At 41.8% G+C, this 21,545-nt stretch overlaps 1 protein-coding gene across 7 annotated transcripts in view; it reads right to left on the minus strand.

Moving 5' to 3' along the window:
• LOC137511336 (phospholipid-transporting ATPase IK-like) overlaps window positions 1–21,545 on the minus strand; it is a 377,608-nt gene that overhangs the window by 93,794 nt on the left and 262,269 nt on the right. For all 7 annotated transcript variants that reach the window (XM_068233975.1, XM_068233976.1, XM_068233972.1 and 4 more), the window contains 6 exons: window positions 19,879–20,038; window positions 19,250–19,438; window positions 13,987–14,096; window positions 13,135–13,299; window positions 1,371–1,482; window positions 1,032–1,107 (listed from right to left, as the gene is read on the minus strand). In XM_068233975.1, coding sequence (XP_068090076.1) covers window positions 1,032–1,107; window positions 1,371–1,482; window positions 13,135–13,299; window positions 13,987–14,096; window positions 19,250–19,438; window positions 19,879–20,038 — 812 coding nt within the window. The remainder of the gene's footprint in view (window positions 1–1,031; window positions 1,108–1,370; window positions 1,483–13,134; window positions 13,300–13,986; window positions 14,097–19,249; window positions 19,439–19,878; window positions 20,039–21,545) is intronic.

Below are 21,545 nucleotides of genomic sequence, written 5' to 3' on the forward strand. Positions count from 1 at the left end.
CCCCAAAGAGTTCATATTCACTTTGGAACATAATTTTACCAACCCACAATCTGCTGTCACCATGCCCCCCATGTGTGGCACCCAGAGGTACTCTGCGTGCTCCAGGTTCCTAACAATATTTCAGGTCACCAGCAGTTGTAGGGCAACTTCCACTCCTGAGCAGAGGTCACAGGTAGTCCCTTGTCTGTCTGTAGTCACATGTGGTTGTAGTGTGCCAGTGATGAATGAGCAATATGAGGCTGGATACAATGTACATGGGATTGTAGCCAAAGCCACAACACAGTGTGGGGGACAATGGATTGCTGTGGCATACTCTTGAGGCAGGAGGAAGCAAACTTTGGCACACTATGTATTGCAAGGCTCCTACACATTTGTGCAACTTTCCCTTCCTGGGCCACTTGCTCCAATTGAAGCTAAATAATCCCAATCTTTTTCTACTTAGAAGCACAGCTGGATCTTTTTTGAAGCTTGATTTTTAAAGGTACATTTTATTGATTTAGACAATTGGAAAAATTAAAGTGCCCCACAAGACAGGCGTAATCATATAACATACAACAAAATATCCTCCCCTAGTCAACATACAATTCAGTTAGTACATATCAAATTCTCAGCTAAACATCCATAGATCCAACAGCTGTCTTAACCTGTCTTGGCTGAATTGGCATTGACACCCCCACCCCACTCAATCTTTTTTCAACCTCCAGTTTTTGTTCATTTACATACTCAAAGATGTGTGTTAGTGAGTTGTCTTGACAAAGCCCAAGTTTTGTTGAACCAGCACTATCCCTAAATAACATGTTACTCGCCATAAATACCACTGCTGTCTGATCCTACAGAATTCATTCCTCCAACTCCCTAATTTATTATCAAGACCATGCAAAATAGCGCAGAATTATTTTATGCTAGGATGCCTACTGTCACATTGTACTGGATGGTAACAATGTATAAACAAATGTGTATCTTATCATCCAGTTACAGTTTTTTGTTGGAGTTAGTATATACAATTTGTATATTAAAGTGGTTTTCTTTACCTTAATTCATTCTCTTCCACAATCTGCATATCACTAGAAATAATGTTGCAGGAATATGCAATATTCACTGCTGTCTCTGTAAAATAAAAACATACACTTGAATTTAATTTTACTAACTGCTGCATGTCTTGTGCATCAAAACTCTCTCAGACACTCCAGGTATGTTTTCTGTAAAATACTGAAAATGTCCTAGTGCTTTGACTGGATTATGTCAAGAGTGATTATGTGAAAGCAGGTCCCAGTTAGGGTCTAGATTATCACCAATTCCATTTATCTTAGCATGCCAGTGCCAAAAATGTAACTCTAATAATCTCTTCAAATGATCATATTAAATCATACCTTGTTTATCCCCAGTCAGCATCCAGATCTTCATGTTTCCATCCTTTAATAGTTGGATTGTCTCTGGGACTCCCTTCTGTAATTTATCTTCAATGGCAGTGGCTCCAAGTAGCTAAAAGAGATATGTGGAATTTTAGATGTAAGCAGAGAAGAAACAATTCATTCCTTTTGGTAGCCATGGCAAAAAATTTTTTATTGAACAGGGTTTCTTTAGGCGCTCCAAGCTCTGCACCTTGGCTACCCAGACACAGCTTTATTTGATCAGAGGAAGTAGACTTTGCACCACGAAACGCGTTATCGTAGTGTCTAATTATTAAAATTTCTTTCCTATATTGGTGTTGCCTTTTCTTCTTAGAGGTAAGCCATTTTATAATTATTACAACCATGGTTATTTTGTGGGCGCCTTCTCCCTCCCAGTGATATTGTTTACAGCCCCCTAGCTATTAGAGGTTGCTGTCAATTGTTTATTTTGTGTACCCAAATAATCATTTTTTCTGGAGAGCGACCCATACATTTGAAGACAAAGAGCCCCAGTGGGGGCGGGATTTCCTCACTTGTTCTTATACCATGGTTGCTCGTCTTGCAACCCACATTTGTGAGTACCTCATCTCTTTATATTTATCCAGAACTTGACATTAATATACCCTACACCATAAGGGGCTCTTTGTCTCTCTCTGTGTTTACCTGTATCCCTAGGAAGTCTTGGGACTCCTCAGGACTACACACCTCCTCACATTGAACAGGGTAAGCTTCTTTCTTGAAGTCTACTCTTCCAGTCCATCTGGCCTTTTAAGGCCTATTATCACCCAGTAAGGTTGAGACTCTGATCTCTCTGATCATTTTACTGCATATGTTATTGTTTATTCAATATTGACAAGAAGCACAAAGCAACTTTTCAGCACTTTGCAATAGTAAAAGTACCAAAAAGTAGGGGATAAAATAATAAAAAAATACATTTTTAGTATTTTTTTTTTTTGCTTTCTGGTGTATTTAAAGGCATTTTGCTGAAAACTCAGGAGAAACAGTTAGTTGAATAAGGGCCATGGTCTTTTCCCTGAGATGCGCAGTTGATCCTGCAAAATTTTGTAATGGTTTTATGTTAAAACTCAAATAAAAATTTAGAAACAAAAAATCCTTTCTAAGTGTCATAGTTCCTGTGTTTGTGCATATTGCATAATGCATACTGTATGGAGTATATAATTTGCAGTGCATAAAGGTCCCATCCAACCATCACCCATATGAGGTGGTCATGCAGGAACTGGGAGGGGCACTTGACAGTTTTTCGCAGTGAACAGAGAGCTAACCCCTCCCATCTCCTTTGTGTTGCTGAGAAATTAAGTCTTTGTCACCAGCACAGTAACTACAGCCCCAAACAATGGCATTACACAGTAAGTTCCTGTCTAATTCCTCCCAGCTCAATGTGTAATAAAGCAATTATCCTGCTACAAGCTCCCAAGTGTATGTACAAAAAGTTTAATAACACTAGTAAGAAATTATTTCTTCTTGCCTGCAAGACAGAGGTAAATGTGTTTCAGAGATGGAGGATGACAACAAAGAGCAAGTGGCTGCCAGAAAGAAAAGGTAATCCAACCAGGTAAATATTACAGCATTTTATATAGAAAAAAATAGGTCCAAAAAATAGATTATAATTTACATGCAACCAAATTATTTTTAGTATTTTGATTTTAACCTCTGGGGAATGAGAGACGGCACTACCTTCTGTTTCACTTGTTTTTATTGGAAGTTTTATAGTGACAGGAAAGCAAATATACACCATAACATTGCTTACAGGTAAGTACAAACAGAACAGCATAAAAAGGGATTGCACTTATTACTAAGGAGGAGATTCTTGCTGAAAAAAAACACACACATACAATGTAGTGTAATACCACACCATCTAATATTTTCAAACAATAAGGAGGAACTGCAAGGAAACTTGTGAATTATCTGATTATCTTCCATCGGGCTATAGCTAATCCCTAATGAAAATTTAAAACACTGAAAATTTAACAGAAGAAACTCTAGTAAAGTAACAGAAAGGGAGTCTGCCATCCTACATTAACCTCGCGCGGCCGGATGGGGACTGCCTTTGTCAACAAATTTAGTACTCTTAGACAAAGGGCCTGTCCTCCAGCGAGGTCAGGCCTGCATATTAGTTATGGAGAGCCCAAGTCACTTCTAACTGAGTACCAAATGCAGTGAAGAGTCTCTTCAGTGGGGTGGAAAGCATGGTAATTATAATTTAATAATCTTCAACAATTTAAGAATAGTATTTCTGCTGTGTTTGTAAATCACCGCTACATCCGCATTGGGTGGAGATAGAGTAAAGAAAAGAAGAAGTCAGATGTGGAAAGAAGAAAAGTAGATAGATAAAGACACAGGAGAGAAGATTAGAGATGAAGAACGAAGGAATCCAGAGACGAGGGTCGTTCAAACTCGACCCCTTCATATATCACAAATGCGTTCATGAAGAGCAGCCTAAGAGAGCTCATTGGTTACATGTCAGTGTAATTCGTTCAGGACTTAACAGGTAATTGATAAGAGGAGCCCAGATTTTATGGATTTTCTTCATACTGTCGTACATACGGGCTCTCAGCTTCTCAAAAAACAGTATATTGCCAAGTCTGTTTTTGATAGCCTCAAAACACAGAGACCGGGTGTTCCATGCTGCTGCTATTTTAATTTTAGTTACAGTAAAGATATAATTGAGGAGGGCATTTTGCGCAACAGTTAGGTGTGGGTAAGGACAGCCCAGTAAGGCATGAAGCGGGTTTCGTGGGACCGGAGCATTAATCAAAGATGATGCCCAGGTACATACTCTGATCCATAGCTTACGTACTTTTTTACAGTTCCACCATATGTGAGCAAAAGATCCTGCCATTTCACATCCTCTAAAACAGTCACCCGAGCACCTCTTATTATACTTGGCCACTCTCTGAGGGACTAGATACCATCTAAGTAAAAGTTTAAAATTTACCTCAACCAAGTCCGCGTTTATTGATATCTTAGGGATGTTATCCCAGATATCGCACATATCAGTGTAATCAATCTGAAGGCCTAAGTCTTTCTCCCATTTGAGTATATATAAGGGTTTATTTTGTGAGTGAGTGAGCGGTAGTTCCCTATATATAAATGAGATAATCCCTGGGGAGCGGGGGTTAGTGTCACAAATATTTTTGAAGAAAGTTCTGCTCGTTGGGGAATCCACGTTTGTAAGGTGCTGTTTTAGAAAATGGGATATTTGCATATATCTAAATGATTCAGAGGGAGTAATTGCGAATTTCTCACGTAAATAATCAAAAGATTTGATACCAGTATCGGTGACAAGATCATGGATTCTGTGGAGTTTAGCAGAGACCCACCATTGGTATGGACCAGAGGACTTCAAAGCTGCCGGGAATGAAGGGTTACCCAGGAAGGAAAGGAGTGGCCTATGGGCTGACATTAAGCGACCAGAATATTTACAGCTATCCCATACATGAGAATGTTTTATAATAGGGTTATCAATCTTTGCACGATGCACTGGTGTGAGCCAAAGGAGATTCTTAATGCTAATAAGTGAGAGAAGCTGGATTTCTATATCCACCCAGGAAGGTCTATCATTTTCCACATGCCAGTTGGTCAAAATGGCCAATTGGGCTGCTTTGTAGTAGTGGGAAATGTTAGGAGTTCCCATCCCCCCATCTGCCCTTAGACGATATAAATAAAAAAATTTAAACCTAGGTTTCTGAGTTCCCCAAATAAAACCATTAATTTTCCGCTGAATGGATTCAATAAATGAAGAAGGCAGGGAAATAGGTAATAATCTAAATGCGTAGAGCAACTTGGGAAGAAAAGTCATTTTTATAGCCACTATTCTGCCTAACCAAGAGATCGAATACCTCTTCCAGCACTCCAGCAGGTCCTTTACAAGCGGAGGGAAATTATGGTGAAAGAGTGATTTATAGGAATTGGTGAGGTGAATGCCGAGATAAGGCAGTTTGTAGGGATCCCAATCAAATTCAAACGTATCTTGCAATGCTTGCATCAGTTGAGATGGGAGAGAAATATTTAAGGCTTTTGATTTTGCCGGATTGACACGAAGTCCTGAGATTGTACCAAACTGTTTTAATATCTTAGTTAGAGCTAGGATTGATTTGGTGGGTTGTGAAATACAGACTATTAGGTCATCAGCGAATAAGCCCACTTTACGCATTCTCTTCCCTAGTGGAATGCCATGTATCTCCGCACAATTTCAAATCTGAATAGCAAGTGGTTCGATTGATAACGTAAATAACAGAGGCGAAAGTGGCCAGCCTTGGCGAGTTCCCCTTGATATGGAGAAAGGGGAAGATTTAAAGCCGTTATAGACTACCGTGCTAGAGGATGCGAGTAAAGGGATTTGATCCACTTAATAAGATTAGCTCCGAAGCCCCATGCCTGGAGTGTAGACACAAGATAAAACCATGAGACCGAGTCAAACGCCTTAGGTATGTCCAGCGATAAGAGCATAGCTGGGAGATGGGAGGTTTGGGCTTGGTGAATTAAGTGTACAAGGTGTCGTACGCCGTCACTAGCTTGTCTGTATGGCATAAAGCCTACCTGGTCATTGTTAATAAATAAGGTCAGGGCTGTTTCTTGGGCAGTGCGGGCAGGGCGGTCGCCCTGGGCGCAGACTGGCAAGTAGAAGAAGGGGGGCGCAGGTCGAAGGAAATAACCGCTAGAGAGCTGGTGCAGTCAAATGGAAGGAGAAAGAAGATCACCAGCGCAATCATCTTCCTTGACTCCTCCTGGGCTGCCTGCGTCAGACATCGAGTCATCATCACGTCACCACCACGTGATGACACCTGGTGTCCTGTAGCGGTACTGCAGGCTGTCAGTGTGCGGCGCCCATGGAGGAGTCGGCTTTCCAGGCTCTCTCCGCCTGTGTGTTTTTCTGGTCCCTGCTTCCTCCTGGTTGAGCGGCTGGTCACTAGTAAGTAGACAGATCTACTTGTGACCTGTGACTGTGTGACTGTCCCTGAAGAGTAAGAGTTCACAGGGGTGGGGGGAAGAGGGCGCAACTTTTACAACCTCGCCCTGGGTGCGATTTAGCCTAGAAACTGCACTGAATAAGGTAATTGCAGAGTTAAGACGAGTGGCTAGGATTTTTGCCAGGAGTTTGATATCGATGTTTAACAATGAGATAGGACGAAAGTTGGACCATTTTGTGTGATCAGAGTTAGGTTTAGGGATCATAGAGATAGTAGCTGTAATTGATTCTGAATGAAATTGAGCTTCTTTGAGTATACTATTGAAAGCCTTAAGCAATCTAGGAGCCAATATATCGCTGCATTTTTTGTAATAACAGGCTTTGAAGCCATTTGGCCCGGGCTGCTTATTCGGTTTGAGCGACCCAATAGCTTGTTGTACTTCACCTAGTGTAATCTCTTTATCCATGAGGTCTTTTAATCCCGCAGGGAGTGCTGGAAGAGGTATATCTGATAGGTAGGTAGGGCACTACCTTCAAGGATGCATATACAAACAACCTAAATGAAGAGGGAACCATTGCCGTTCTAAAAATATGTAAAGTTTATTCATGCAAAAAAGTTTCCCTGGAAGTAAACCACACAAGCCCAAGAAGTCTGGTCATCCCAGTGATGGTTCTCCTGCGTCTGGTGCTAATGGGTCCTCTAGTGAGGGTCAATCATCCTCTAGAGATGCCTCCCCTCGCCCAACACAAACGAAAAAACGACGAGGGGGTAGGAGGGTCCGACGGAAATACCAACAACAACAGAGGCGCGCAGCAATTTTCCAAAAGAGTGTTGAGACAACGCAAGAATTAGTGGTTAACATCTCTTCATACTCCCTTACTGATATTGAGACACGAGCCCTTAGTCATGGACTATCCTACTGTCCTACAAGATTACCTGATTTTTTTCAACTTGAACAGGAGTGTTTTCAATTTTTTAGATCTCTTAAATTGAAAGTATTTTTTTCTAATAATCCAATGCTGAATAGATTCTCCCCAAACGATGATGACTCTTTACATCTTCGAGATTTTGGTCTTAGGAACAAGAGTTCATTCATGCCACCGAGTAATCCTGTTGTGGAACTGTTTTCCAAGAATGTTATGGATGATCTTAAGAAAGTGGAGCAAGATTTTAAGCAAAAACGTACTCAGGTCAACTTCAATATGAGTAAACAAGAAAGAGAGGCATTGATAGCCTTACAACAAAATGATGCCATCACCATCTGCGCAGCCAACAAAGGCGGTGCAGTGGTTGTACTTGATACATCATATTATCAAGAGGAAATATTGAATCAATTGGCCCAACAAGAGGTCTATCTGAAACTTGGTGGTGATCCTTTAGCTAATATTATTCGAAGAATTGATCATCTTCTTGATAAAGCTATCCAACAGGATATTATTGATAGTGACCTGAGAAGATTTCTTAGAAAAGAGTATCCAGCTACTCCTACTTTCTATATTCTTCCTAAGATTCACAAGAATCCACGCCGGCCACCGGGGCGACCCATTGTGGCCGGCGTGGATTCTGTGTTTGTCCCATTAGCAGTTTTTTTTTTGATAAACTCCTTCAGCCTTTAGTAATTGGGCTGGATTCACATTTGAGGGATACTTCTATGTTCCTTAGCAAACTGAGTTCATTAGATGTTGGGGATGAGGATGTTCTTCTTGTTACGTTGGATGTTGAGAGCCTCTACACCTCCATCGCACATGATGGGGGTGTAGAGGCTGTCGATTGGTTTTTGTTAACACATTCTGATTTACAGACTCCACATAGGAAGTTTGCGGTTGAATTATTACGCATTATTCTTGAAGAGAATTATTTCTTTTTGGTGGGAATTTTTATAGACGGCTGAGAGGAACGGCAATGGGCTCCAACGTGGCCCCATCCTACGCCAATCTTTTTATGGGCCTCTATGAAGAGGCGTTTGTGTACCAAAGCATGTATTTCCGCCGACATGTTTTATGTTGGTGGTGATACATTGACGATGTATTTTGCGTGTGGAGGGGGCCACGTTTGGAGCTCGATTAATTTATATGTGAGTTGAGTAGCAAGTGTCCATCTATTAGACTGACTGCCCACTCAGATTTGGAATGTGTTCCATTTTTAGATACTATGGTGATCCGTCAAGGAAACCATTTTATCACAGACCTTTATGTTAAATCAACTGACCGCAATTCCCTCTTAGAATTTTCTAGTTTCCACCCCGAGGACAATTTGCGAGAGTTTCAAAGATAGTTTCTGATCCGATTATGCGTGACCAACGACTCCAGGAGACGGTTTCTAAATTTAAACAACGAGGTTACCCTGACCATACTTTCAAGGAACGGGACAGTAGACCTAGACGCCAGCAGGGCCTTAGACTCCCCTTTGTTTCCACCTATAAATCCTGCAGCGCTCAGCTGGGGTTCATTATACGGAAACACTGGGGCCTCTTACGCCAGTCCTTCCCACAAGTTCATGAGTTTAGATATCCTCCACTCCTGTCCTTTAAAAGACCTCCCACGATTAGAGATAAAGTGTGACGAGACAAATATGGGACGATACCTGCAGCGACTGACTTGGCGAGCAAATTCGGCACTTATCCATGCTTAACTTGCCATGCTTGTAGCCACATTGTGAAAGGTGATAGTTTTAACCACTTGCCGACCGCACGCTTATACCGTGCGTCGGCAAAGTGGCAGCTGCAGGACCAGCGACGCAGTACTGCGTCGCCAGCTGCAGGCTGATTAATCAGGAAGCAGCCGCTCGCGCGAACGGCTGCTTCCTGTCAAATCACGGCGGGGGGCTCCGTGAATAGCCTGCGGGCCGCCGATGGCGGCTCGCAGGCTAAATGTAAACACAAGCGGAAATAATCCGCTTTGTTTACATTTGTACGGCGCTGCTGCGCAGCAGCGCCGTAAGGCAGATCGGCGATCCCCGGCCAATCAGCGGCCGGGGATCGCCGCCATGTGACAGGGGACGTCCTGTCACTGGCTGCACAGGACGGATAGCGTCCTGTGCAGCCTCGATCACCGGGGGGGGGGGGGGGAGCAGGTAGGAGAGGGAGGGGGGAATTTTGCCATGGAGGGGGGCTTTGAGGTGCCCCCCCCGCCAGCCACACGCAGGCAGAAGAGATCAGACCCCCCCTGCACATCATCCCCATAGGGGGGAAAAAAGGGGGGCAATCTGATCTCTCTGCCTGCACCCTGATCTGTGCTGGGGGCTGTAGAGCCCACCCAGCACAGATCACTAAAAACAGCGCTGGTCCTTAAGGGGGGGGTAAAGGGTGGGTCATCAAGTGGTTAATCACCCATCTTTGGGAACGGAGTTTAAAAACCGTGGACGCTATTCTTGCGATTCAACATATGTAGTATATCTCATAAAATGCCCTTGTGGCTTAGCTTATGTCGGTATGACGACACAACCTTTACGTGTGCGTCTTTCATCACACAAGTGTGCGATACGTGGCCAGAATCGGGAACAAGCAGTGTCGTCCCATTTTGTCGAGTTCCGACATTCAGTGTCACAACTTAGGATTCAAGTTATAGACAGCGTACCTAGGATGTTACGTGGTGGAGATAGATTAAAAGCATTGTTAAAATGTGAAGCAGGATGGATTAGACGTTTAGGAACTGTAGGTCGAGGAGGTTTAAATAGGGAGTACAATTTATCCTTTTGTGTTTGAGATGAGGTGGGTCTGGGTGGCAATCGGGGCCAGTGTATTTTAGGCTGAGGTTTTTTCTGGAATTTTTTTTGATAATTTATGGGATGCATCTAGTATTTATATGCTGAGATGACATTTTTCTTAAGGTTATTCCTGTACTTTTCTGTATCTTTATGTGATTCATTGCACTTGATGTGTATGTATGAGGAGTGACCAATCTGAGCTTTTCAATATTGCTATTTTTATATGCTTTTTGCGTATATTTTTACGTGTTTTTTCGCGTATTGCATTCAATGTTATGCACTGTCTATTTTAAATTCTTTTGCGTATTTTTATTCGCCACTCCCACAATTTTTACGCGTTCTGTTTGTCGGCATTTATGTAGATGTTCTTACGCGTTATTTTCATGTTTTTATGCGTCTGAATACAATTTATGCGTACATTTTTACGCGTTTACGCGTTCTTCTTGTCGGTATTCATACGGATGTTTTTACGCATTGTTTTCATGTATTTACGCATCTGAATATAATCTATGCGTACATTTTTATGCGTCACGTGACTTTTTATGCGTACACCGCAGTTCCCCATTAGGTCCGTTTTTTTCCTTTTGGGTGTGGTGTAGCAGCCGTTTTTTCTGTGGGAGTGTTGTTTGACAGTGATGTCACTTGTGGGATGTACTTCCTGTGTACTGAAGTTCCCCACCAGGTCCTCTGCTTTTTGATCTGCTCTGATTGGTCACTTCTCAAGTCCTATTTGTGGATTGGTTAACATTTGAATGTGTAGCCATATAAAAGGAGGTATGTGAACACTGTTTGTCATTATGAGCTTGCAACTTGAAGAAGAAGCATGTCGCTTCGAAACAGCGGGCTGTAGTTGCCTTCAGCTCTATCTTTGATATGTGATTTTATTGCACAAATAAAAGAGCTATCTTTTTCACTTTAGCGGTGCTGCTGATTTAGTAATTATTGCGTTATTGCGTTGCAATTATTGCATACAAAACAAAATTGCCTGTGTGGCCAAAACTGATTGCAATTTACTAAAATCGTAAAAGGAGTCATGATTAAGACTCTTTATTGGAGTAAGCATGTAGCAACCTCAATGTTGATAATAATATACACAGGGATAAACACAAGGCTATACAAGGAGGATATACACCCAAGTATTGACATTTTTACACTTACTGCGGTCCTGTGCGGTGCGGCGGAAGTTTCTGATCTGACTCAAGGGCAACAGTGCATTACCGCAAGCACAGCTGCTGCTGTCCTCTGCAAATGTTAACCTGTCTAGCCACCATGAGCATCCAGCTGCTCCTTCTTAAGCATATACACATCCAACATGACTGCCGCTTACAGCATTGGCACGCATGAGATGTCACACATGCACCATGTTCTATGCACAGCAGTAACATGGGATGGGAATGTGGACGAAGCAGCAGTTGAGATTTTAATTCATGAGCAGGGCAGGGGGGGGGGAGGCACATTAACATTTTGGGGGACAGTAGCATAGGCTGCAAGGCAGCATATGGGCCAATTCCCAAGGGATCTCATGCTGAAATCAGTAGGAAATTGGCCTGTGGCATATGGGCAGCCAACAGATCTCTCTCTGATCAGATTCAGTCAGAGAGAGATCTGTTTCTTGGTTGATCTTCCCATACATCGCTAGAGATGTATGGGCACCTTTATAAAGGAACTTCTGTTCGGTTATGTGACTACACAAAAAAATGCATTGTTTTGCAAGCTAAAACCTCTGCTTTTAATTAGATGTAGCTATAGTGTTTTTCTTGTTTAAATGAGTGTTTGTGTGTGATTGTGAGGGTTCACTTGAATTTGCTATTTGAGTGGCCACATCCCCTTCAGCACCTCCATCTTATTTAAGTGTCCTCATTATAGAAATGATTCCATATCTTTTACCACAAACACACTGTCAGCTGCCTCGGTTTAATTTTCTTCCACCTACTCCTGCCGCCACCTTTCAGTATCAGTTCTCCATTGATGCAACTTGTATGTACACTTCTGGGTTGCTTTGCCGATGCAGTCCACCCAACTCACGCAGCCAGCTAGCATTGTGGTCTCCATGGTGATAGCTGACCAGAAGCCATACACTGCTACTGCTCTCCCTGACCCACACTCTGTCTGAGGTCCTCTATCCTTGGACCTAATGTCACTGTGCTACTTCTAGATACCTTTATGGGTGGCATTTATTCAGTAGCGTAGCTAAGGAGCTGTAGGCCTCGATGCTAGTTTTACATTGGGCCCCCCCCCACTCTATACATAACAATTGATAGGGCGCACCAAAACCTGCCAATGGCAACTACAGTGTCAGAGGTGCAAGAAGAGGATGGGGGAACAGTTTTTTAATGATTACCAGTATTCAAAGTATCTGCAGAAGTGATTATTATGAGCACAGGACTAATAGAGAGCTAATACTGTGGATAAGGGAGGGACCCTTGGGGCCCCTCTGGCCCAACGACCCCGATGCGGTCGCTACCTCTGCAACCTCTATTGCTACACCCCCGCATTTATTCCAGATGTCATCCAGTTCATGATGCCAGCTAGCAATGTGGTTTCCTACTGTTTTAATGACAGACACTGCTACTAGTGGGCTGAGTTGACATGTAGCATCACCGTTTCTCAGCCTCAGGTCCAGCTTGCATGGCCTAATGTTTCCACTGCTTTCTGCTTTAACTGTGATTTTTATAGAAAACAACAAGGTGTTTTAGAACCTTTTTCCTTCTTATTGCCACTATTCTCCTACGCATACCTACCAAATTTTGTGGTTTTAACATGTATAGGGGCTTTGCTGTTAATGTTTAAATTTGTTAGAGTACATTGATTTTAATGGAATTTGCAAAATAGATTTGCCCGAAATTTCAGAGGCATTCTCGCTCACCCCTATGAGTCACCCTATAACTATGCAACTATGTAACCCTGCATCACCAGTGAGAGCATTTGATTAAAATAAGGAGTTACATTTTAAGTGTCTGTGCAGGCAGAGTAGTTAAGTCCTGGTTGAACATGCTGGTGTTTGGGAAGTGGGGGGAAGCTTCTTGACAGGAGAGCAGAGAAACCGTTAAGTGTTTGACTAGTGTGCAGACAGAGAAGAAGCTAATTGCAGGGTGATTCACTCTTACCTGTAGATTACATTCCAAGTCTTCATAGACTTGAGCAAGGTGGTGCTCACGATTTTCAAGTGTTACAGATGCTTCATGATGCTTTAATTCCCATATTATGTAATCATGCTCTTCTACTTCTTTATGTGCCACACAGAGTGTTCTCAGTGTCTCCTCTGAAAAACTCTGTGGAAACACAAAGGCTGTAAATAGCATCAAATACATCACGTATATAACATATGGCAAAAAAATAGTTTGTAATGTTTAATTAATGTTTAATTTTCGACTTGATGTGAATTCTGCATAGCTTCTATTCAAATGCATAACCTCACACTAGTATAGTATATTGATTTGTTAAGCTTTTTAAGACAAGATCTCATTGGAGAGAAAGGAAGCTTCCTTCTGTCTCTTATACAGTTCTGTTTTATCTCTGGCACTACAATTTCACTCTACTAAGTGAAAGACAAAAATGATTTAATAATAAGTGTTCAGAGTCTTTACATGCTTCCAGCACGTAAGGGTGTTCTCCACAAAACTATCCCTTAAGAATGATCTATATTATGTTATTCATAATCCAAAAGTAATGAGTGCATTTGTAATATACTGAGGCAGGAAACCTAATCACCACACCCATCACCTCATGGGCTGAAGGAGGGGTGGCTGGTTTCACATTTGTAGCCAACAGAGCCATGCCTGCAGAAACAATGCAGTGAATGCTGAAACAGAATTACAGGCCTTATTTCAGTTGGGAAATTGGGGCTCCTCTACTCACTGCTCACTTTGCAATATGTAGCAATGCTATCCCAATGCTTTGCTTAAATGGAGAAAACTGGATGATGTGACTATATGACATTTGTAGACTGTTATACTTACATCCAGGGCATCCATAAGGAACTCTGTGTCACTGTTCTGATGCAGGTGTTGTAGAATGACAATGTCTGCTCCTTTGGTATAAAGTTTTATCTTTCCATTTTCATCTCTTACTGAAGGAAAAAAAATGTTTACATGCATTTTACTAGCCAGTGGAGTCAGAAAACCTCATTTCCATACTTGTTCTTGGTCATTGACTTTATAGATACCAAAGACAGAAGATCAGCAAAACAGTCAAGCATGGCACATCTTTCATACAAGGAAACAACATGGCAGCCTGCACATACTGTGATGTCTGATACAGGTGGCCTGCCTACTCTGCTGTCAATTTCCAAGAATGTATGCACATCTGCTCTCCACCACTGGCACCAGGGCAATAACTTACATTTGCAGTAATAAATAAGGCCCTAGACACTTTTAAGACTCCAAAATGGCCTATCAAAACCCCTTAGATCAGCTCAATGTAAATGCCAATGATTTCTTTCCAAAGCCTTGTAAGCTATGTTTTACCCCACCTATTTGTGCATTCCAGAAATGGTAAGAAGATCATTCCAATTTAGGGCTAGTTTATACCAAGAGCATTTCTAAGCACTTTCAAAAGCTCTTGACTAATGTCTGACTATGGGCTATTTCACACCAGAATTATGTGATTTTTTTCCGAAATGCAAACGTGGGTCCAGCAGCATTTTTGAGGAAATTACATCTGAATGTAAAGTATAGGAAAACTGTAAAATTGCTGAGTGAATTTCAAAGCATTTTTTTTGACAAAAGCTGTTCACTTCCAGGTCAAAGTGTACTTCCTGTTTTGCCACAAGAACTACAAAATCTCTAAAAGCAAATACTCCAAAATCACTAGACATAAATAGAAAATTGCTGTCCACGTGCCATGAATCTGTTACAAAAATCGATAAGCGTTTGGGATTATGCTTATTGATTTTTGGTGTGAACTAGACCTTAAGCAGTAAATGAAAGCACATGCTGTCTAGGTAAATGTAGATTAGAGGAGGAGCAGTGGCGGCGCCTAAAACACCCTCCAGCGTGAACTGACTTTCGGCATCTAATAGACGCCGTTTCAGTTCACCGGCAGCAGCAGCCCGCAGCTCCGGCAGCGGCAAGGCTACGGTAAAATGGCATCCGAAGCCCTGCTCTGGAGACTTCGAGTCCGCACTGCAGAGCTTCGGGCGCCATTTTCCCGTAGCCCTGCTCTAATTGCGGGAGTTTCAGTTGTTGGCTAGCAGAGGATCGTGGGAACTGCGCGCCACATGGAGGCCAGGACAGGAGTTCCTCAGCAGGTGAGTAAATGTTTTTTTTTTTTTTATTAGCAGGTGTATTTTCTGATCAAGTCTGCCATATGATTGAATTTTTTTCTGGTCAAGTCTACCACATGATTGAAGTGTTTTCTGGTCAAGTCTGCCACATGATTGTGTTTTCTGGTCAAGTCTGCCACTGCCACATGATTGCATGTATTTCTGGTCAAATCTGCCATATGATTGCATGTATTTTCTGGTCAAATCTGCCACATGATTGAACTATTTTCTGGTCAAATCTGCCACATGATTTAATGTGTTTTCTGGTCAAATCTGCCACATGATTTAACATGTTTTCTGGTCAAATCGGCCACATGGTTGAACGTATTTTCTGGTAAGGTAACAGGTAACAATGGTAACACCGGGGGTTCCCGGGGTTCCCAGTTTATGGGCCTCGTATGTGAGTTATTGTTTTTATATCTACTGCCTTTTAAAGAAATTTTATCTAAATAAACGTGTTACGCTTAGATATTGCCATTTTTGTTTTCCAATGTAAATTCCTGAAACTTTACCTCCATACGGATGTCCACTGGATCTTCATGACGTCTGATGTTCCCTGGACATTATCTGTGACCTGAGCCATTTTACAACCTTATAATGTGGGTAGTTGGGAGCTGGTAAGCCTTTTCTTGTTTTGATGTTTGGCGGATACCTACCTCTGAGCATTTGATTTATTGTGGTGAAGAATTTATCATTCCCTACATACAATGACTTTCTAAACATGCGCTGACCTTTGAGGTAAATCTGCCGACATGATTGAATGTATTTTATGGGCAAATCTGCTCACATTACGTGTATTTTCTTGAGAAAACCTGCACAATTATGTGAATTTTCTGGGGAAAGGGTCACCAAACTTGGGCCCACTGTCTTTGCGTTGCACTTTTAAAGGGAACCTGAGGTGAGAATAATATTGAGGCTGCCATATTTATCTGCTTTTAAGCAATACCAGTTGCCTGGCTGCTGTGCTGGGACTCTGACTCTAATTCTTTCAACCATAGACCCTGAACAAGCATGCAGCAGGTCAGGGGTTTCTGACAATATTGTCAGAACTGACAAGATTAGCTACATGCTTATTTCTGGTGTAATTTAGTTCACTAGCCAAATAGATCAGCAGGGCTGCCAGGCAACTAGTAGTAACTAGTATTGTTTAACCACTTTTTCCACTGCTATATTCTATATATGTCATCTGTGGCACCCTCCAAGCTACCATGACGTAGATATACTGACTATGCTTGCAGCCCCGCTGTGCACGATCGGGTGCGCTTCAGAGCGCAACCCCGGCACTGTCAGCTACCTTACTAATTGGTGAAAGGGAACATTTTCTCTTGTAGCCAATTAGTCCACCCCCCTCCCATGAATGATCGCTGCAGTAGTCAACTGCAGCAATCCTTCATCTGTCACCCTCCGTGCAGAAATTATAAAAAAAATCCTCCAGCAAGCCCGAGCCTCCGTTCCCCGCTCTGCATTCAGCCACGTATTGCCGACAACCCGGGTCTTGGCTTGATGACGTCATCAAGCCAGGACCCAGGTAACCGGCATTATGCGGCTGACTGCAGAGCGGGGTTCGGAGGCTCGGACTTCAGGATAGTCGCAGGAACGAGGTAAGGTGAGTGAGGCTGCTTGCTGGAGGATTTTTTTAATGATTTGTGCAAGGAGGGGGCTGTCTGATGGGGAGGGACATCTGGCTATCAATTATGGGGGGAAGGATATGTAAAAGGGGGGTTCATATTTACTGGGGGACATCTGATTAACTAAGGGGAGGGGGATTGAATAATTTGGCACATCTGGGCACCTGGGGGGGCCATAACCAAATACTAAGGGCACATTTGGCTATAATGGGGGGGGCAGTGCTAATCCTGGGGGTACATCTGGCTATAATGGGGTAATTCTGATCCCGGGGACACATCTGGCTATAAAGAGGGGCACTATTCCTAGGGGTACATCTGTCAATCTATTCTGGGGGTGGCAAACACAGGGGACACATCTGGCTATGCTGGGGGGGCTGATATTGGGGACACATCTGGCTATACTTGGCGGGGTGATACTGGGGACACATCTGGATATCTATACTGGGGCGACTTTAACTGGTGGCACAGTTTTTATGTCAGTAGCACTTTTTATTTTTAAACAGGAATTGGTCAAAATTGAGAAATAATGCATATTTTCCCATTTTTCTACTTTTTTCCATTAAAATGCATAGAGAATAACATTTTACTTGGGAACAAGGGACCCCCTAATGAAAGCTTAGTTTGTCTTGAAAAAAACGATACATAGATCATTTAAGTGGCACGAGTACAGATGAAGTTATTGCTGATTAAAAAGGGACACAGCTAAAGCGTCAAAACTGCTCTGGTCCATTAGGAGAACACAAGGTCTGGATGCGAAGTGGTTAAAAGGAAATAAATATAACAGCCTCCATATCACTCTCACATCGGGTTCACTTTAAATTACATTTAGTTCCGCCCTCATCTGGTCCGGGTCATCAGCTACCCCAGAAGTTGGTCCAGCACCTGCTTAGCACCCCCCCCCCCCAAAAAAAAATCCTGGAGCCGCCACTGAGGAGGAGATTGGTTTCTTGCCCTCGTCTTCAGCAGCAATGTAAACTTTAGTTACCATGCATAAAATGCCTTGGGATATATCTGCATCAATTTTCAGACAACAAGTGCGGTCTCTTAATAAAGTTATAACAGAATGATAAGCAATTCGATTTTAGGTTAGTCATATTGACAGTTATAAAGTAACATTTCTGTGACTGGAGACAAATTGAAAGTGAGATTCCACTCTTGCTAAATATTTGCACTGCATAAATGCTGACAATAGAATGTTAAAAATTACCCTTCCATTTCAATCTGCAGCCAGCTATGTATATTTTAAACTACCAATAGCTGTAAACTCTGCGTTGCACTTGTTTTCAATACAGAGAGTCCAAGTGATTTCCTCTTCCGAAGGAATGTATGTGCACATGTGTGTATTAGATAGCAAATTATGGACATGGGTGGGGATTTCTGGAGGGCATAGGTACTAATCATGTAACAGATGGTAGGGCATGTTGATATGGAGGTTGTCATTTATGTGATCCTTTATTTGAGAAGAAAAACAACTTTAAAAAGAAAGGCATGTTACGTTGCTTGCAGACTACACAAAAAGGATGGTAAATGTCTGAATGTGGCGTGGAGGGTATGCAACACTGTGTTTGTATGGTGCCGATCAGCTGGAAGCTCATAGGCTTGGCGTGACTGTAATATTGCTGTGTGTTAAGTTTAGAGGATGTGAACAGTCTGCGGTATCAATTTGGTAAATGTTGGGAAGAGATAGAGTTTTGTCATTGTATGTGGGGTAAGGTGAATGTCGAGGACAGTGTATTGTATGTCAGGAAAGTAGTGGAGAGAGGCAGTGTGTAATCTGCCCTCCATGCAACTCATCTGTATTTTACTCCTTTTAGTGAGGACTACACAGCATATCCCTCAAACATAATACAGCACCATGTCCCCCAAACAATATATTTAGGCCCCTCGTTCTTACAGACAACAAAAAAAGGTTACCGGGGTACCCCACTTCACAACATATTTTTGCACTATGCCCCCATAGAGAACATAATAAGATGGGATGCCCCTCAAAAAGTGTTGAGAGGAGGGAGGTAGGTATGGAGACTGGAGACTAAGGTTTGTGCTAGGCGATAAGGAAGCAGAGGGGGAGGTTAGAGTCAGGTGTGGAGGTAGTACTGATATTATAGCTTCAGCAATATATTAACCCAGTTTTACTGGTGGCTATAGTAAACATACGCATTGACTGTGTCAAAATATCACGAACAAACTATAACTAGCTTCTCATGAATCCAAGCAAAAGTAAGAAAACTTTAATGAATATGAAGTCTTTGTTATTTTATTTTTCATAATTTTTAGAAACCTTTGTTTTCACTAGTTGCTATATTTCATCAGTGTAATACTGAATTCACTCACCTAAAATGGACATCCTTTTGCGATCACTGGTGAAGTCCATCAGTGCCAGAATTCTGTATGTTTTTTCTAAACCCAACTCACTTATTGTAATGGTTTCCTGAGTGCGCGCAATAAAAACATAACCAAAATTTCTTGCAGCAGTAACTAAGGCTTCTTCATCTGGTGATGCAGCCTTGTAGATTAAACCTTCTGCAGAGATAAAGAAACAATGAACAAATGAACATGATAATGTAATAGTTAATAATCGTATTCTACTTCCAGGTGACACGCTAAAGGAGTAAATTTTGCAATCACTTTGCAAATGCTTCTACTTGATTTCTGTTACATTTAATTTCCATGCCAAAGGACTAATAAAAAAAAGTGCAAGAGATCTGTGGGCAGTATTAAAGTGCCCATACTTTGTCAGACAATCAGCAGATCCGACTATCAGATAGATCCGTCCCTGATCAAAGATGGAGCTATTGCTGCCAGTGTAGTACACAAAGATTATCAACAGATTTCAGTGTGAAATCTGCTCTGGTGCAGACCTCCAACATTGCTCTCATTCTGCAGAACTGCTGATTGTGAATGAATACTTTAGTCCAAAAACATAGCATGTAATGTTCATTCTGCAGCCACGTATGACGTACCTTCCTCACTGTTGTCCAGCATCACTGTATGACAAAGTGCTATGGCTGTAAAGAATTCCCGCAACAAAGGGTCCTGATCCTGACGAATCTCTTCCACCAGGGATGAATCGTAAAAGTGAAAAGTTTGGTCTGCATACTTGTTCCATGAAAAGGACACTTGCTGCAAAGGAAGAATCCAGACTTGCATGTCTCAATCAATTCAAATCTTAAAAGAAAACTCAACTGTGTGCAAAAAAAAAAAAAACTACAGTGCATGTTTATAGAACAAATGAAGTCATAGTGAACTGTCATTTTTCAAAACATGTAAATATAAGATATAAGTATATCTGTATATATATATACAGTACAGTGGGATGCGAACGTTTGGGCAATCTTGTTAATCGTCATGATTTTCCTGTATAAATCGTTGGTTATTACAATAAAAAATGTCAGTTAAATATATCATAAAGGAGACACACACAGGGATATTTGAGAAGTGAAATTAAGTTTATTGGATTTACAGAAAGTTCTCAATAATTGTTTAAATAAAATTAGGCAGGTCCATAAATTTGGGCACTGTTGTCATTTTATTGATTCCAAAACCTTTAGAAATAATTATTTGAACTCAAATTGGCTTGGTAAGCTCAGTGACCCCTGACCTACATACACAGATGAATCCAATTATGAGAAAGAGTATTTAAGGGGGTAAATTGTAAGTTTCCCTCCTCTTTTAATTTTCTCTGAAGAGTAGCAACATGGGGGTCTCAACAACTCTCAAATGACCTAAAGACTAAGATTGTTCACCATCATGGTTTAGGGGAAGGATACAGAAAGCTGAGATTTCAGCTGTCGGTTTCCACAGTTAAGAACATATTGAGGAAATGGAAGACCACAGGCTCAGTTCAAGTTAAGGCTCGAAGTGGCAGACCAAGAAAAATCTTGGATAAACAGAAGCGACGAATGGTGAGAACAGTCAGAGTCAACCCACAGACCCGCACCAAAGACCTACAACATCATCTTGCTGCAGATGGAGTCACTGTGCATTGTTCAACTATGTGGCACACTTTACAGAAGAAGATGCTGTATGCGAGAGTGATGCAGAGGAAGCCTTTTCTCCGTCCACAGCACAGAGGTAGTTGAGGGACGCATGGAACCCTAAACATTGCTCATTTCCACTAAGGCACTCATGCAGAGGAACAAGTACAACATTCTGGAATGGCCATCTATCTCAGTCCCAAAACCTGAATATAATTGAAAATCTGTGGTGTGAGGTAAATAGAGCTGTCCATGCTCGGAAGCCAATCAAAGCTGAATGTACTAGAGATGTTTTGTAAAGAGTAATGGTCCAAAATATCTTCAACCAGAATCCAGACCTTAATTGGAACCTACAGGAAGCGTTTTTAGGCTGTAATTTCTGCAAAAGGAGAATCTACTAAATATTGATTTCATGTCTTTTTGTGGTGCCCAAATTTATGCACCTGCACTTTCTGTAAATACAAATAACTTAATTTCACTTCTCAAATATCACCGTGTGTGTCATGCTAAATTAAGGTTCCCAGAAAAAGGAAAAAATTGGTGCGCTCCACACTACATATAAACCTATTGTCCCCACCTGTAGGTATGCCGCATAGGTAAGAATATCTCATTAGTATTCAAATATCATAAAAGTAGTAAAAACACCTTGCGCT

This window comes from Hyperolius riggenbachi, chromosome 1, assembly GCF_040937935.1.
Source record: "Hyperolius riggenbachi isolate aHypRig1 chromosome 1, aHypRig1.pri, whole genome shotgun sequence".
In the NCBI taxonomy this organism is placed as follows: Eukaryota; Metazoa; Chordata; class Amphibia; order Anura; family Hyperoliidae; genus Hyperolius; species Hyperolius riggenbachi.